We start from the raw sequence: 19,114 nt of genomic DNA, 5'->3' as shown, positions 1-19,114 counted from the left end.
TTCCTGTAGTCTTACAGTAACAGTAACACTTATTACTGTGTCCTGTACAGTAGTAGGTCTTTTTCACAGCCGTTGGAAACTAGTTGGACCAAATATGCTACCATGGTTTACAGCTGGCAGCCACCACTTCACCGTGTTAGAGCAGGAAAAACACTGAGCTTAAGCACATGGACTCCAGGACAGGAGCTAAAGCCCCCTGTCTGAGAGGAAGAGGAACGAAAAGTGAAGAACAATGCTTTGTTCAGGACTGTGTGAGAACCAGAGTGTCCGACTGCTCTCGTTTAGTGTTTTCACTGGTCCAGCCGGGGCTGGGCGATGGAATCGGACCGGATATCGCCGACGACTGACGACTGGATCCCGGAAAGACGAGCTGGGAATGAGAACTGATCGGGAACAGTCTGCCAATTCAAGGTAACGAGTACCTGTAGGATTCTACTGAACTGTAACTGACTAAAACAATGGAGTGGATAGTTATGGGGCATTAATAAGTCATTAGGCCCCACCCCGTTACTAAACGAGAGAACAAACATATTTTTAAACTATATGTATCTCAATGTTCTTATTCTGCCTTGAGATTTAGATTAAGTAGGCAAGCAAACCGCTGCTGTTGGATCAAAACCCCGTATCTCCAAAACGGTAACTTTACAGGAGAAGGAAAAAACACACTTTACTTTGAATGCAGGTCAATGGAACCAGACGTTTTCCCAAGTCATTTTGGGCCGTTTATTTTGGTTCCTTCATCATGAAATTTACACACAATGTAAAGAGCAACAGGTCCTTTCAGATTATGGCAAAAACTGAAAAACGCCAAAAATGGAGATACGAGGTTTTGTTCCGTCAGCAGTGATGTATACAATATAGTGTGTATAATATAGTGTAATATGCTATCAAATGCATTGATTTGGAACCTGCCCTCTTAAGTCCTATATTGTTTTGGCTTGTTGGCCCTCAGCCCATCACTAACACTGCTTTTGCCCCAATAGACAAAAACGTATGGCACCCCTCCCTCCCAGCTCTAATGCTGTGAAGCAAATTTTGTAGCAACGTCCTACGTATGCATTTCATGTAGTTACCAAATACGCTAACATCCTTTACAGCCCGTTAGCATCTGACTGAACTACACACGGAATTACATGAGTGGCAATGCCATCCATAATACTAACTTATTTTATCAAGAAAACGTGGTCATTCATTTTTTCAGATGTCGTCGGCCACCCCAAAACCCAACCCCATTCAGCTCATGAAGGCTGCTGACTCGACTCGGGTGCCGAGAACCAACTCCGAGTGGTACTGGGTTAGCTGGGATGTCAATTATCTATCATGAAAGCGCAAAGAAAGTGTCGTCGTCAGCTGGGAATGGCAAAAAGGAATAGCGTCCAGTTGTAATTGTGAGAAACAGTCCCTTGAACAAAGCATTTGGCCCCCTGGAGATGGAATGCAGCTGAATCTTAGATTTCATCCACATTTATGACCACTTTTATGAGAATTCGTCTAAATCCGTTCATATGTCTTTAATTTGTACAAAGGTTTATATATATATATGTATATATATATAATATATTTGTATTTATCTAAAATAAATAAATAGTATTCATCTATTACAGTCCCTTTCCTGCACGCCCATCCTTCTTTACCACACATAAATAAAAATCAGGCCCAAATCACGAGCCAGTCATCTGACAAAGTCCTGGCCTTCTCATTGGACACCGACGAAATCTTAGCCACGCCCTGAAAGAATTCATAAAATTTTAAAAAATCACTCTGGTAAAGTCGCGAATGGCCTCTTGCACTGTCACAATAAAGGAAAAGCCCACCATGAGGTGCCGGGAAGAGCGATGGTACGTATTTTTTTTTGCATTTTCCGAGGAGAAGAAATGCTTTGGATGCTCAGCTGGTCAAAACGGCCAGCGTACGGATCTCCAGCGCATTTTTCCCTCCTTTCTCGCCAGATTTCAACGGCGAATGCAAAACCTCGTGACTTCTGTCTGTGAATCGAGTGTTTGGGGCCTCCAATCGAAACAAAAGCATAGACGTTTGCGTTAAAAGCAGTGGCGTTTATATACACTGAAGTGCAGTTCCTCAAACTTCTTCAACCGAGTCGTCATGAGAACCACAAGCTCATAGGTCTGAGAAAGTATCTGAATTGTAAGCGCAGTCATTTACAGTCATTTCCTACAAGTGATTGCCTTCCTCGCTCTGATTGGACGGTAGATTATCTGCTGCGGACGCTGGTTCGTGCACTTTAGTGGCGACAGTATTGCTTTTACAGCTCCACGTCTACCCACCACATGATTGTTATGGTCAGATATCATCTAAAACCTCCGCCTGACGGAACGTCTCACTGTCTGAGAGGGACGTTTACGCATCTGCTATGGCAGCTATGTCATCGTACGGGACATCGCCGACGTAGAAAACCTTGCATCTCTGGAAATGACTTCGTAGGAGATAGAAAAGCATAACTTTAATGTGCTGTCAGGAGATTTTGGAGCATTTCTGTTGGACCAGTAGCGAAATGCGAAGGACGGCCAGCGTTGAATGACGAAATGACGCAAATAAATAACAGCGGAGGTTTTCATACGTCAGTGACCGCAATGTTCTTACGCATTTGCAGATGTTCCTGTTTTTTCTCACAGTTTGCAGCGTACAGTGATTAGATTCATGCTTGAAAGCCACATTAACCAAGTATTTATACAGCGCGAAGATAAAGACGCAGGATATTTAAATTGGGTCACTGTTTTTAAAAAAAGATGCACTAACTTCATCCCCAATTTTTTCTTCTTAATTCATATGAAGGTACATTCTTTTGTTTTGCTCCTCTTATGAGGCAATACTTGCTGAATGTGGCCGTTCTTTACACCGTAGCACCTTTAATTTTAATGAGTCACAGGTCAAAACCTTCAGAAAGTCCTAAAGAAAGAAGATCTCGTTACAAAAGCGTCTGATTCTCCATGTAAAAATCTTTTGTCGCGTGTAAAAATCGTGCAGCTTAGACTGAGAAACGTCCCACAGTAAACCGTATAGACCTTTTTCTGAATCTTCTGAGCAGGAAAACGTTCCTCGGCCAGAGTCCCTCTGATCCCTCAGAGACAAAATCAGCATCGGATCTTAAAGGCTTCAGGTCGATTAGACTGCAGGTTAAGGCGACGAAGCTCCATCGATGACATTCGGATCGATCGTTTACAAGTCGTCTTCGGATTCTCCCTCCGGTTACAAAAAAACGAGTTCGTTAAACTGAATCTCCTGATGGCACTGAGAGCACTGAGTGAAGTCTTAAAGATATGACAGAACCAGCAACCCAAGAAGAAGAAGGAGGAGAAAAACAGAACCAAAAACGAGCACAGAAGAGAGCTAATTGTAACCATGCCGACAGAAAAAAAAAGAAAAGGAAAAGTGTAAGTTCGCGTGTGAGGAGTGAGTCCAGTGTGTTTGAGCGGCTCGGAACGGCTAACAATCCGCTCCTTGCCCGATTTACCAAATCATTCCAGTCTGGTGCTGCAGGCTCAAGTAAGGCATTCACAGATTTCAGACGAGGTCCGTTCTTTCGTAACAAGCGGGAACGAAAAAATGAAATCAAAATAAGGCAAAAGAAACCGGAAACACTTTTTTCGCCCCGTTTTTTGAAGGATGGCTTCTTCACAGAGACGGAGAGAGAGAGACAGAGTAAAGAGGGGCGGAGGAAGTCCCCGTCCAGCGGCGACTCGCACTTGTTCTTCTCTCTTTCTTCATCAGTTTCACTCTTTCCATCGCTGAGCCCTAAGTTCATCTCGCTGTGGACCTCCAGAGGGCGCTAGCACCCAGACAGGGAGCGCCCCCTCATCTCTGAGCTCCGCGCGGTCCGATGGCTTCCCTCGGAAACAGCAAGTTGTAGAGCGTCGTCGCCAAACGCCACCAACCCGGCAACTGACCCCTCTGATACTGCATGAACTGTAAAAAAGGAAAGAAAACATCCGATTCAAATGCGATCGTGTCTTCATTCGTCATGTCATCTTAATGAAACCAAAATGAAAGTGAAATCAGTTTTAAACGAAACGCTTATGCACTTTTTTTTGTTCAGACTGCAGGACGGTGACTGGTTTCATGGTGACACTGGCGAGCTCATAACTCTCTGAGCTCTAAATCTGATGACTTCTGTCAAATCCTTCACACCGCATGGCTGAAAGATTTGTCCCTTAAATCATCATTAAGCTCATTTGTCCTCAGTCAGTATAAAAAAAACTATAAAAAAGTATCAAAATTTTAAAAATCAAATACTGTCAAATGTACAACTTTGGACCAATCAGAACGCTCTGCGGCACTTAACCGCACCTTTCTACGTTTTGCAGTGCATGAATGAGTTAAAGTTATTTCGTATTATCATTTAACACAACTGATTGTAGGGCCTGGGTTCGAATCCCCGGCCGGGCGACCAGGGTCCTTTCTGTGTGCACGTTCTCCCCGTTTCTGTGTGGGTTTCCTCCGGGTTCTCCGGTTTCCCCCCCAAAGTCCAAAGACATGCAGTCAGGCCAGTTGGACAGTTGGCTGAATTGCCCCTTGGTGTGAGTGAATGTGTCTGTCTGTCTGCCCTGCGATGGACTGGCAACCTGTCCAGGGTGTATCCTGCCTTCCGCCCAATGACAGCTGGGGTAGGCAGACACCCAGAAGAAGCAGCGGCTTGGAAGTTGTATGCGTGTATACAACTGATTGTTTTTGGACTAAGATTAGTTGGATAACTGTAACACAGATGCTAAAACTCCAAGGACCCATTAGACCCCCTTCCAGGCCTCCATCCTTCACTCATTTGACTTAATGATGCAAAACCTTTGCACTGTTTTCTATGTTCTATTTGTAGCCCATGTTATGAGGCGATAGTGACCAGGCATAATAAGTATAGGACAGCACACCCCCCCCCACTCACCCCACCCACTACACCCTTTCCCTTTTTTTATTCAAATAGGCCAACCTATGTTTGTAAAGCTGTATTTCATAGTTTTTTTTCCATGTACATCATAAAAGTTTCACAGAAAGGTTGAATAAATGGGCTTAGTTCTGGAGCCAATAAGCCCAAGGTTTTAAGCTTTGATCTAGTAAAGGTGTTTGAATAAAAACCTTCTATGAGCAATAACAGCCAATTACTTTTCATTTTAATAACACACTATCGATACAATTGTTTAAAAACACAAAAGTGTGATTTATCCGATTACTCGATCAATCGATTAAAAAATTCACAAAATACTCTATTCCAAAAATATTCGATGGTTGCAGCCCTAATGGACTTGGGGGCTCTGGAAGAAAAGCTCCACCTCTGTTGTTTATGCATGGACTCATTTATATTCATTTTAAAATCCAATGAATACATTTCCATTGCAGTTATTTTATAGTGCAATGTTTGTTTGTGTTTCGTTGGCATGAAAACAACCTTTACTTTGCACAGTACTGTATTTAAAAAAAAAAGGAAAATAAACACAACAAAGACAGAAACAACCACTAGATGGCGCTGTTTCCCAGCACTACTTTCCTTATGCATAACCCAACCATCTAACTGTCCAATCAGTGTCAATAGAGCTGGCTTTCACTTTTCTTGATGAGCAGTAAATCTGTCCAATCAGGCGCGGGGCCACTTTGGTTTGGGGGAGGTGCTTAGAGTTCAGTAGAGCAGTGTGATGATTGGCCAGAGGAGTGGATAGGGTGTATTGCAGTGTGTTGCATAAGCCATGGCCGCTCCGGTCTGCCACATCACACACACACACACACACACACACTGCAGCCCGAGAACGTTACACCGACAAATGCTGCAGTCTGAGTCCCAGAGAGTGACTGATTATCCCCTCTTTAAACCTACAGCACATTCATTCATTACAATTGGAGCTACAATACAGCACAGCTAATACACAACAGCAGCACAGCTACAATACAGCACAGCTACAATACAGCACAGCTACAATACAGCACAGCTAATACACAACAGCAGCACAGCTACAATACTGCACAGCTAATACACAACAGCAGCACAGCTACAATACAGCACAGCTAATACACAACAGCAGCACAGCTACAATACAGCACAGCTACAATACAGCACAGCTACAATACAGCACAGCTAATACACAACAGCAGCACAGCTACAATACTGCACAGCTAATACACAACAGCAGCACAGCTACAATACAGCACAGCTAATACACAACAGCAGCACAGCTACAATACAACACAGCTAATACACAACAGCAGCACAGCTACAATACAACACAGCTAATATACAACAGCAGCACAGCTACAATACAACACAGCTAATATACAACAGCAGCACAGCTACAACACAGCTAATACACAACAGCAGCACAGCTACAATACTGCACAGCTACAATACAGCACAGCTAATATACAACAGCAGCACAACTACAATACAACACAGCTAATACACAGCACAGCTAATACACAACAGCAGTACAGCTAATATATAACAGCAGTACAGCTAATATACAGCACAGCTAATACACAACAGCAGTACAGCTAATATACAGCACAGCTAATACACAACAGCAGTACAGCTAATACACAACAGCAGTACAGCTAATATATAACAGCAGTACAGCTAATATACAGCACAGCTAATACACAACAGCAGTACAGCTAATATACAGCACAGCTAATACACAACAGCAGTACAGCTAATACACAACAGCAGTACAGCTAATATACAACACAGCTAATATACAACAGCAGTACAGCTAATATACAACACAGCTAATATACAACAGCAGTACAGCTAATATATAGCACAGCTAATATACAACAGCAGTACAGCTAATATATAGCACAGCTAATACACAACAGCAGTACAGCTAATATATAGCACAGCTAATACACAACAGCAGTACAGCTAATATACAACAGCAGTACAGCTAATATACAACACAGCTAATACACAACAGCAGTACAGCTAATATACAACACAGCTAATACACAACAGCAGTACAGCTAATATACAGCACAGCTAATACACAACAGCAGTACAGCTAATATACAACAGCAGTATAGCTAATATATAGCACAGCTAATATACAACACAGCTAATACACAACAGCAGTACAGCTAATATACAGTACAGCTAATACACAACAGCAGTACAGCTAATACACAACAGCAGTACAGCTAATATACAACAGCAGTATAGCTAATATATAGCACAGCTAATATACAACACAGCTAATACACAACAGCAGTACAGCTAATATACAACAGCAGTACAGCTAATATATAGCACAGCTAATACACAACAGCAGTACAGCTAATATACAGCACAGCTAATACACAACAGCAGTACAGCTAATATACAACAGCAGTACAGCTAATATATAGCACAGCTTATACACAACAGCAGTACAGCTAATATATAGCACAGCTAATACACAACAGCAGTATAGCCAATATATAGCACAGCTAATACACAACACAGCTAATACACAACAGCAGTACAGCTAATAAACAGTACAGCTAATACACAACAGCAGTACAGCTAATAAACAGTACAGCTAATACACAACAGCAGTACAGCTAATATACAGCACAGCTTATACACAACAGCAGTACAGCTAATATACAGCACAGCTTATACACAACACAGCTAATACACAACAGCAGTACAGCTAATATACAGTACAGCTAATACACAACAGCAGTACAGCTAATATACAACAGCAGTACAGCTAATATACAGCACAGCTAATACACAACAGCAGTACAGCTAATATACAGCACAGCTAATACACAACAGCAGTACAGCTAATATATAGCACAGCTAATATACAACAGCAGTATAGCTAATATATAGCACAGCTAATACACAACACAGCTAATACACAACAGCAGTACAGCTAATATACAGTACAGCTAATACACAACAGCAGTACAGCTAATATACAACAGCAGTACAGCTAATATACAGCACAGCTTATACACAACACAGCTAATACACAACAGCAGTACAGCTAATATACAGTACAGCTTATACACAACAGCAGTACAGCTAATATACAGCACAGCTTATACACAACACAGCTAATACACAACAGCAGTACAGCTAATATACAGCACAGCTAATACACAACAGCAGTACAGCTAATATACAGCACAGCTTATACACAACAGCAGTACAGCTAATATATAGCACAGCTAATACACAACAGCAGTATAGCTAATATACAGCACAGCTTATATACAACAGCAGTACAGCTAATATATAGCACAGCTAATATACAACAGCAGTACAGCTAATATACACCACAGCTTATACACAACAGCAGTACAGCTAATATACACCACAGCTAATACACAACAGCAGTACAGCTAATATACAACAGCAGTATAGCTAATATATAGCACAGCTAATACACAACAGCAGTACAGCTAATATACAACAGCAGTACAGCTAATATACACCACAGCTAATATACAACACAGCTAATACACAACAGCAGTACAGCTAATATACAGTACAGCTTATACACAACAGCAGTACAGCTAATATACAGCACAGCTTATACACAACACAGCTAATACACAACAGCAGTACAGCTAATATACAGTACAGCTTATACACAACAGCAGTACAGCTAATATACAGCACAGCTTATACACAACACAGCTAATACACAACAGCAGTACAGCTAATATACAACAGCAGTACAGCTAATATACACCACAGCTTATACACAACAGCAGTACAGCTAATATACAGCACAGCTTATACACAACACAGCTAATACACAACAGCAGTACAGCTAATATACAACAGCAGTACAGCTAATATACACCACAGCTTATACACAACAGCAGTACAGCTAATATACAACAGCAGTATAGCTAATATACAACAACACAGCTGCTACACTACAACACAGCTGATACACTGTGAGTAAACCCCCCCATGTCTACGTTCTGTAAGATTCTTGTGAGATTCTAAAGATTCTTTATCTCCATCTAAAAAAACCTGCTTGTCACTCTCTCACACAGAAGTGTTAGGGTAGCCTACATTTAGCACAGCAGTCACTTTACCGCTGACGTAGTGGGTGAGTCACGGTCTAAATTTAGCCTCGAGTATAAACACAGAGAAACGCTCCGCGTCTTCAGTCTGTCCCCAGCAGCCTCACACGCCAGCACCGTCCACCCTGCAGAGCACACGCCCAGTCCTCCTCTCTGCCCTCATTAGAGCTACTGTTATTGTTATTTTACCCTCGGCCTCAACATCACTCTGTTTAGCCTTAATCCCAGGCCTACACTGATACCACCTCCAGCATATTTACAGTGATTCACCCTTTAGCATCAACAGGCTCTCACTGCCAGCCATACACTCAAGCAGTAACACTGCGCACCATGAAAATGTCCTAATAAATATGGCACAGCTGTTAAACTGACCAGGGCGCAATTCACACATGTTCTTCTTTACTTTTAAACCAGACTAATCAGAGCATTTAAACTGGCTACTGAATGTGCTACAGCTAATAAACCTGCCCGTCCTCAATTCACAAATTTATCATTTATATTATTTTTAGGCATTATTCATTCATTTTTACGCCACTTAGCCTGAGTCCTTATATAAATATATAAACGTATGTTTTTAAATCACCAATTCACAATAATTTCTCCAGCCTTTAAAGGGCTACGCCGATTTTAATAATTACACAAAGACAAAGTCGCTCCAGCGGGTTTGGAGAATAATGGCTTGTTCTGGATGGTAAATAAAGTGTCTATATCCGTGTTGTTGTCATGAAGACGTCTGGTTCCCATCACCACCACTGTAAAGACGTCTGAACCGTTTCACACCAAACCCCCTCTGAACCATTCTGTTTACATCTCACACACTGGATTATGGAGAAATCTCTGGAATTCCTAATTAATCTCTGGAATTCCTAATTAATCTCTGGAATTCCTAATTAACCCTAACTCCTAACTACGGATCCTTAAACACTGAACTGACCCTGACTGTATCTTCATCAACATACAGCCAAATATAAACAAATACAACCACAATCCCCAACGCTACTTCTCTTCTGGCCGGGTCCCGATCCAGAAAACAATTCTGTGATTCCTTTCTGCTAATATCAGAGCTCATCGAGGATATCAAGAACATCAACTCCATAGACACTCAGCAGGGACATGGGAATGACCAGTACTGCATTATTTACTGACAGCCTGTTCAGTTACCAGCTCCCCGAGAACTGAACGTTCTGCTGGAAACACAATGTTCTTTTCCTTTGTTCTTTGTTGGTGTGGTTTTTTTTTTATGCTTCGCTTCATGTACACAGGGTTCCACTCACAGACAAGATAAAGGGGTCTCAGACGGGTGCCGTCTTCAAAAAGATAGCATGGAAAAATAAAATAAAATAAAGAAAACCTGTAACCCCAGTCCGCCAGCCTTGACAGCAAACCCGCTTACACAATCAGCTTTCAGTGAATCACCGGTCACGCGGAACCGAAAGGAAACCACAGTCGCTGCTTTTCTGGCTCCTTTCACAAACGGGATGTTTGTATGTTTACACTTCACTTCTCTTTTACATGGAAAGTAGACAAACAAAAACATTCTGCAATTACGAGAAGTTTAGTAGTAAAGCATCTGTACAAAAGGTGGCTTTGTTTAGTCCCCTAAGCCGAGCGCCGCCCACTTGACTTTTTATTTAGAATATGTTTAGCATATTAAACACGTCCCCTGATTAAAATCCAGTGCAGTAAACAATGACATTACGCTTCCCCATAAACGACAGCGACCTCCGGCAGTCGGTGACTCATCTTTAGAAATCCAACGAGGTGGGAGGTCAACTGCACTCAAAGCTGTACTGTAGGCGTTTCTGCTGCTCTAACAGACAAATATCATAGTGAAAAACTCAGACTCCACGGCTCGGATTTCACGTGCTGGCCGTTCGTGAGCTCTCAGTAGATTAGGTTCTAAAAGCCTAATCAGGAAGTGCTAAAATAGCACTAGAACGAATAGCACTAGTCCTGAGCCATACTCAAAGAGCTGAGTGAGTTCAGATGGAGGGCAGATCTAAGTATAACCGTATAAGTATACTCAGATCTATAACCGGCCAATCACTACGCTGAGTATAACCGGCCAATCACTACGCTGAGTATAACCGGCCAATCACTACGCTGAGTATAACCGGCCAATCACTACGCTGAGTATAACCGGCCAATCACTACGCTGAGTATAACCGGCCAATCACTACGCTGAGTATAACCAGCCAATCACTACGCTGACTATAACCGGCCAATCACTACGCTGAGTATAACCGGCGAATCGCTAATCACTACAGAGATTAACACAGGCTGATCACTACAGGGATTAACACAGGCTGATCACTACAGGGATTAACACAGGCTGATCACTACAGGGATTAACACAGGCTGATCACTACAGGGATTAACACAGGCTGATCACTACAGGGATTAACACAGGCTGATCACTACAGGGATTAACACAGGTTGATCACTACAGGGATTAACACAGGCTGATCACTACAGGGATTAACACAGGTTGATCACTACAGGGATTAACACAGGCTGATCACTACAGGGATTAACACAGGCTAATCCCTACACTGAGAACACATTAACTCCACACAGACAGGCTGGTGTGGAATCGATGGGCTACTGTAGATGTTAATAATCATCTGAAGGTCCACTGTGCAGTGCAGCGAGGGTCATAGTGGTGGTGTTATTTAATGTGCTCTGTTGTGTCACTCACTAAAACAAGCCTGCTATTTGTGGTGATTCCTTCTAGGGAATCTAAGAAAACTGGTCTCTCACTGAAAACTATCTGTGTATTCCTAGTTCCCGAGAGCGATCCCACGTGTCACGCAGCCCTAAACGCATCCTCTCGCACTCGTTCTTACTGTCTCTAGGTGCTCCTGCTGGAACTGGTCTCCGATCTCGCGCAGTTTGCGTCCGATCTGCACTTCCACGCTCATCCCCTCTTGAGCGTCCTCCTCTTTTCCCTCTGGCCTGCCTTCGCCTTCCTCCTCTTGCTCTTGCTCCTCCTCTCTTGCGGCAGGCAGGTTCGGCTCGGACGTGGCCGGGAAGTGAGGGGCGAACCCCGGATCGCCTTCAGGGAAGAAGATCAGACCTGTACACATAAAACCAGCCACATTAACCATCAGCGTCACTAACTCAGAGTATAGCAGGATGAAGTGCTGTGTGGTGGCAGTGCAAAACAACATTTAGCCATTTGTGTTTGTCAGAATGAGGCACTGTGTCCGTTTTTCTAGCATGGACCAAAGTCCTGGACACAGATGAAGCTCAGTCCTGGGCCTTTCTCCAGTTAACACAGTGTACTTCAAAATAAAAGCATTACCCAATATCTATTGGCCCGTTCTTCATCATGAAACTGTGGAAAGGTCAAACTGGATTACTGGAAATTATGCGAAAACAACATGTAAAATAAAATACGATATGTGCAGCGATTCCAAACGGCTGCAGTACACTACAGGAAACGTAGGGGGCGATATGGTTTCATTTGTCATTGCAAAAAGCGAAAAATGGAAAACCACCCGACAGTGGCGAGAGAGAGGAACCAAAGAAGAAAGAATGGTTCGATTCGTCAAATCAGACAACAGGCACAAAATATTCACCAACGATTCCATTTAAACCATCTATTCTTCCAATGCATTGTTTGAATCTCGCTGATTCTCCTTACTGTGAAGAAGAGCTCTGGTCTCTTCTGCAGATCCAGTCGGACTGGACACTAACCCCAACCCCACGGTGCTGTGCAGCGGCCGGTGGAGTGGTCCGGCTGTTCCACAAGGGGGCGCTGTTGCAGAGCCCGTCGCCCTGCAGCGGGGAATAGTCTGAAGAAGCGGCATTCTCCCTCCTCCCCCGGAGCTCGGCGTGGAGTTATCGCTCAGCGTAGCTCTGTTCGTCGTCGCTCTGTCCTCGAGTGGCCTTCCGCAGCAGTGAGACGGCAGAGGCAAGTCCTCCTCCTCATCCTCCATCAGCGGAAATCGCCCTGCAGAACAGAGAAGACCGAAAGCAACCGTCAGACCACGCCTCGATCAGAGCAACCCACAATCTTCACCATTAAAAGCCTAAAGACCGTTAACCGCTTAAAACGTAGGGTGATAAAGTATTTACTTCATCTTAACATCAGCTATTAGCTTTCGTATCTCATAGTTGGATATTAAGACTTAACCCAACTAATTTGTAAATGTTGCAGAAAATTAATCAGCTGTTTTAACACTTCTAGCTTTATACGCCTCTCTTTGCTAACTTAGCTAGCTGTCATCGTCTGATTGGGGGAGTCTTAACTAGTGCGTGGAACTGGACACAACTAAATTGGTGAGAAAATTTGGGAAAAATCTGAAAAATAACAAAATAAAATGAAATATTCCAAGCGATCTCTGCAAATTCGCCAATTTTGGCCACGCCCCGTCCTTGGATACATGTCGGTAAAGATTTGTACGTAAATACGAACTTTAATTGTCAATTGGCTTTTTTTCCTAAAATGCTGCAGTAAACGGACCTCATCTTCCAGACGTTCATAGTATGGCAGGCCTAACACCAAAATGTGCTTTGTTTGGTCTACTTATTGGACATGGTCATTTTATAATGTGCTGAATTTGACTCATGAGACCCCTAATCACTCTCTGTGCTACAATTTAATAGGCTGAATGAATGTTTGTAAGGCTGGTCCAAACTCACAATAGTAGTTATAAAACAACACCTATGGGCGGAGCCTGGAGACGGCAATTAGCTTCACTGTAAACATCTACAACTTCGCAAGAGCACAACCGGTGATGATCGGAATCTCCACACACTCACAAATTTGGGATTGTCAAGCGGCCAATTTATTATTTAGATTTTTCAGTTTTGAGAGGTAAACGCTAGTGGGAGGTTAGAGCCCTCGCACTGTATTTGAATGCTGACGCTACACCTGAACCAAAACGTCATAGCCTTATTACGCTTCACTCGTTGTGCTAAACAGTCGGTCACCTCCTGATTTCAATGTAGCCCTTTATTTGATTCATGTTATTTAAATAGGCCTCTGATTTTCCGATTATTGCGATATAAAAGCGATGAATCGTTCAGCCCATACCGAAGCGAGCGGTTTAACAAAAAATCGTACGAATTCCAGTGTGCGTTAAAAATGCACCACTTATTAAAGCGAGGCCTTTTACCGAAACATGCAAGCACTGCCACAAAGCAGAAGGGCTAAGGATGGCTGGTTCCTACTAGTCATCATACTTGGACACTTTAGCATGTTTGGGAAAAAATACCCAAGTCAGAACCGAGTCCCCGTTTTTCTGTGAGTGTTTGTTTATCTTTAACACCGATCTGAAATCTGCCAGCAGCATCACTGAGACCACAGCGACGTCAGCGTCTGACAGAGGTCTTATTCAAATGAGGGAAAGTTTCAGCATTTCCCAGAAACCGAAGCAGAATCAAGAATCAATTCAAATCCGGTCTGTTCGCGGGAAAAAAAAAAGTCTGAACCAGGTGGCAAAACAACAAACAGGAACTTGATTAGTCAGAATTCTGAGCACTGTCTGGGTGCAGCTGCGTCTGCTGCGATAACCAGACCAGCCCTTTAATTCACCTGACTTTCTCCTACACCTCAGAGCCTGTCGGGCTGTCGTAGTAAACAACCATTCAACCAACAACCTGCGTGCGAACAGGAAAGGTGAACGCAACACAGGATGTGCCGAATGCTGAATGGGCTGACTTCGTCTGAATGAAGGCACCCAGTGGGAGAAGTGACTAATCTGCTTGTTTGGCTGCTTCGCGCTTCACACGTTCACATTAACACCTTATTGGTTTGTAGCATCTACAGAGAAGATGTGAGGTTCTCAGCCCACGCGCTGCCATTACAGGCCTGTACGGGATATGGATGATATCAGCAAAACACCTCATACTTAAACAGCAAGAAAACACACACGGAGACACTCAGGGTCAGAACTGTGGTGATAGGAACCAGACGTCCACCTCGAAAAGCTAAGGTTATTACATGAAACGGTTCTGGATTCACTGCCTGGTGCCTAAAACACTGTTTTACGGTAGTTTAGATCCATTAATGGTGAAGGGAGTCAAAAACAGTCCCCAAAGAAAACTGATTATTCCAGATTTTCCACTATTTTCCATCATCAACATTCCATATAAGCTCAGAAGACTTGTGTAGGTTCTCTGGTGGTTCTGGGTGGGAAATAAAGTGTCTATATCTGTGTTGTAGTCATGGCGACGCCTGGTTCCCATCACCACCACTGTAAAGACGTCTGGACCATTTCACACCAAACCCTCTGAACCTCTATGTTTACACCTCACACACTGAGTTGCGGAGACTATTTTGGAAAACTGGTGGAGTTCCCCTTTAAGACATATTAACACGTGATCACATTTTGGATTATTTCCATCTTTTTCCATGCCTAGGGGTCTTTCTGGAGCGGACACGGTTTGCAAGCGCACAAAGAGTCAACGACGAGGCTCATATTGGCTTCTAGTTCGAATTTCTCCGTTCCACCTTAAATGGTGCAGCAGTTACACTGCGGTGCGTGAGGCGCCAGAATGTAACTGCTGCCCCATTTAAGGTGGAACGGAAAATTCCTAAAAATAAGGCAATTTCAGCTGAGTTACTGGACACAGCGAACAGATCTAAGATGTAGCTTTCTGGACAGGGTGATGTGCAGACCTGGGGCTGTTTTCCTCAAACACACCACTCCTTAATCCACATCTACGCCCAGCTTCAGTCCATCCCAGAGGCACTGCTGTGCGTCAGGGACGCCTCGCAACTGGACTGTCCTAGTCTGGGCAGTCCAGTGTATGTGTTACGTGCCGTTCTGCGTGTTTTCTGCGTATTTGCGCCGAGTTTTGGGCGTTTTAAGCGCATTAAAACGACCTCAAAAATACGCTGTTCTCTCTTTTACACCACGCGTGTATCTCAGCAGGATAACGCCAATGTGATGTAGACCGTCTCCTTCCAACTACAGGATTTCAGAACGGATATATTTCTGTTTGGCCTCGTTTTGTGCCGTTCTGTATCAAAATAGCAATAATGGCACCACTATAGGCGCAAATATCGTTGCTTTCCACTTCTAGGACGAGTTTACTCGACTTGACATTTCTGATGTAAACAAACAGCAGACAGCAGAGAAGAGACTCACCGCCAGTTTTCTCCTCTTTCCCCCTTTTTTAAAATGTCTCTCGGTAGTACGTGGCCAGTTATGTCCACCGTTATGTCCAGTTTTGGGCGTAATTTCCAGCTGCACCTCTCTGCGCCGCACACAGCTTCAACTTGTCTGGAAGGAGCTGAGCGTGTTTTGCCTGGACACGAGTTCAGCGCAGGCCACGCCCCTTGCCACACGTCACATATGCTAATGTGTTAAAGGAGCTGCTAGTTTCTGTTTACATGAGGGAGGAGGGGGAGGGGGGGTGGTAGACACCAGGACAGAGTTAGAGCAGTTTATTTGGAAGATCATGGCAAGGCTTCTCTTCTGCACCACACAGGTCCCAACATTCCCTATCCCAACACAATAACATCCACAGATCCAAACATTCCCTGATCCAAATACACTTACACCCACCGATCCTATCATTCCCGTATCCCAGCACATATAAACACACTGGTTCAAACATTCCCTATCCCAACACACATACACACACTGATTCAAATGTTCCCTATCCCACCAAACTTATACACACACAGACCCAAACATTCCCCATCCCAAACACACACATATATTCCGTACACACAATCCCTAGCCCAACACACATTCACAGATCCAAACATTCCCTTATCATAACACACTTACACGCAAAAGATCCAAACATTCCCTATCCCAACACACTTACACAGACAGATCCAAAAATTCCCTATTGCAACACACTTACACTCACAGATCCAAGCATTCCCTATCCCAACACACTTACACGCAGATCCAAACATTTCCTATCCCAACACACACACAAAAAAAACAATCATTCCCTATCCCAACACACTTACACACACACATCCAAAAATTCCCTCTTGCAACACACACACACACACACACACAGATCCAAACATTCCCTATCCCAACACACACACACAGATCCAAACATTCCCTATCGCAACACACTTATACACACAGATCCAAAAACTCCCTCATCCTAACGCACATAGAGATCTAAACGTTTCCTTATCCAAACACACATACATACACAGATCCAAACATTCCCTATCCAAACACATTAACATACACCAACCCTAACATTCCCTATCCGACCACACGTACACACACAGAGCTAAACATTCCATGTCCCAACACACTTACACACACAGGTCCCAACATTCCCTATCCCAACACACTAACATCCACAAATCCCAACATTCCAAATCCCAACACACATAGATCCAAACATTCCCTTATCACAACACACACACAAAGATCCAAACATTCTCTCTCATTCCAATGCACGTACACACACAGATACAAACATTCCCTTATCCCAACACACGCATAACGATGCAAACATTGCCTTATCCCAACACACACATAACGATCCAAACATTCCCTTATCCCAACACAAACATACAGATACAAACATTCCCTTATCCCAACACACACATACAGATCCAAACATTCCCTTATCCCAACACACACATACAGATCCAAACAATCCCTTATCCCAACACACACATACAGATCCAAACATTTCCTTATCCCAAACACACACATACAGATCCAAACATTCCCTTATCCCAACACACACATACAGATCCAAACATTTCCTTATCCCAACACACACATACAGATCCAAACATTCCCTTATCCCAACACACACATACAGATCCAAACATTTCCTTATCCCAAACACACACATACAGATCCAAACATTCCCTTATCCCAACACACACATACAGATCCAAACATTTCCTTATCCCAACACACACATACAGATCCAAACATTCCCTTATCCCAACACACACATACAGATCCAAACATTCCCTTATCCCAACACACACATACAGATCCAAACATTCCCTTATCCCAACACACACATACAGATCCAAACATTCCCTTATCCCAACACACACATACAGATCCAAACATTTCCTTATCCCAACATACCCTAACCTAACTGTCCATTTCCCATTCTGAAACCCTTCCCAACAGTTTAAAAACTCAATCACACAATCCTTCCCTAACACACTACCCCACACAATTCAAACAGTCCCTGCCTCCACACACCACTGTGCTCTATTGCTGATGCTACTGTGTAAAAATCATGTATTACTGTCTTGTCAAAAATAGAGATATTTATTCAATATTTCATTATATTTTATTCCAACAAACTAACGAGAGTCATTAATGTGTGCAGTCACATCTTCACGAAAGACAACAGACTAATTAAACCTACTCCGTCTCCACGACTGGGCCTCAGGATCCCTGGATCACAGGAAGAACAGAAGATGATGGCCTAGAAGTTCATATACAGTCTCTGTTTTTACACCTATGGGGCTTAATAATTAGCTGATGTGTTGAATGAAGATCCTGATAATCGGCTCATCTGTTGAGTCAGGTGTGTTGGATCAGGGAAAACATAAACATATGTAGATTATGAGGTGGTAAGAGGGCCTTACTGCAGTTATAAGCTGGCTAACATTGCAGATATCTGTGCAGTCAAGTGGATCTTTAATGTACAGAACTGCTGCATCAGTAAAGAGGATTACAGATCAATTCTGTGTGCTGCTCTATGTAACAGTGCAGCTTTAACAGTATGAGAAATAAGCTATAAATGGGCCCCACAGTGGAGACAGTATTGACTTAATATCTGCCATATGACGAGGCTTTGAAGTTAGGAGGAAAGGAAGCACATTTCCTTCTAGTGGCCCTATTAAACACTAAAAACAGGACAACATGGGATTCTCCGCTGTGACTAACGCTTCTTTCCTCCACCGCTAACAGTCAGGCAATTATAATATACTAAATACACTCAGTTATATCACTCAGAATCTCTTTGTAATGCTTAACCTGTTGAATTCTAACCTTTCAGTTATTAATCTTGAGATTTAAGTCCTATGCATAGTTCACTGCCTACTATAAATTATTCAATAGCTAATGTTATAATAATAATAATAACAATAATAATAAGTAATAGCAGTACTCCCAAGAAT

General features: G+C 43.0%; 1 protein-coding gene across 1 annotated transcript; it reads right to left on the bottom strand.

Annotated features, from left to right (window-relative positions):
- Positions 1-751: 751 nt before the first annotated feature.
- bmf2 (BCL2 modifying factor 2) lies at positions 752-16,294 on the bottom strand. The gene is made up of 4 exons (XM_017707003.2): positions 16,122-16,294; positions 12,668-12,976; positions 11,868-12,097; positions 752-3,924 (listed from the first exon to the last, which is right to left on the bottom strand). Exons 2-4 carry the CDS (start codon positions 12,960-12,962, stop codon positions 3,814-3,816), a joined length of 636 nt encoding a protein of 211 aa, XP_017562492.1. The 5' UTR covers positions 12,963-12,976; positions 16,122-16,294; the 3' UTR covers positions 752-3,813.
- Between the last annotated feature and the right edge of the window lie 2,820 nt (positions 16,295-19,114).

Source organism: Pygocentrus nattereri, chromosome 4, assembly GCF_015220715.1.
Source record: "Pygocentrus nattereri isolate fPygNat1 chromosome 4, fPygNat1.pri, whole genome shotgun sequence".
NCBI classification, from domain to species: Eukaryota; Metazoa; Chordata; class Actinopteri; order Characiformes; family Serrasalmidae; genus Pygocentrus; species Pygocentrus nattereri.
Note: the sequence above shows the minus strand (reverse complement) of the source record. Positions and strands in the feature narration are given on the sequence as shown.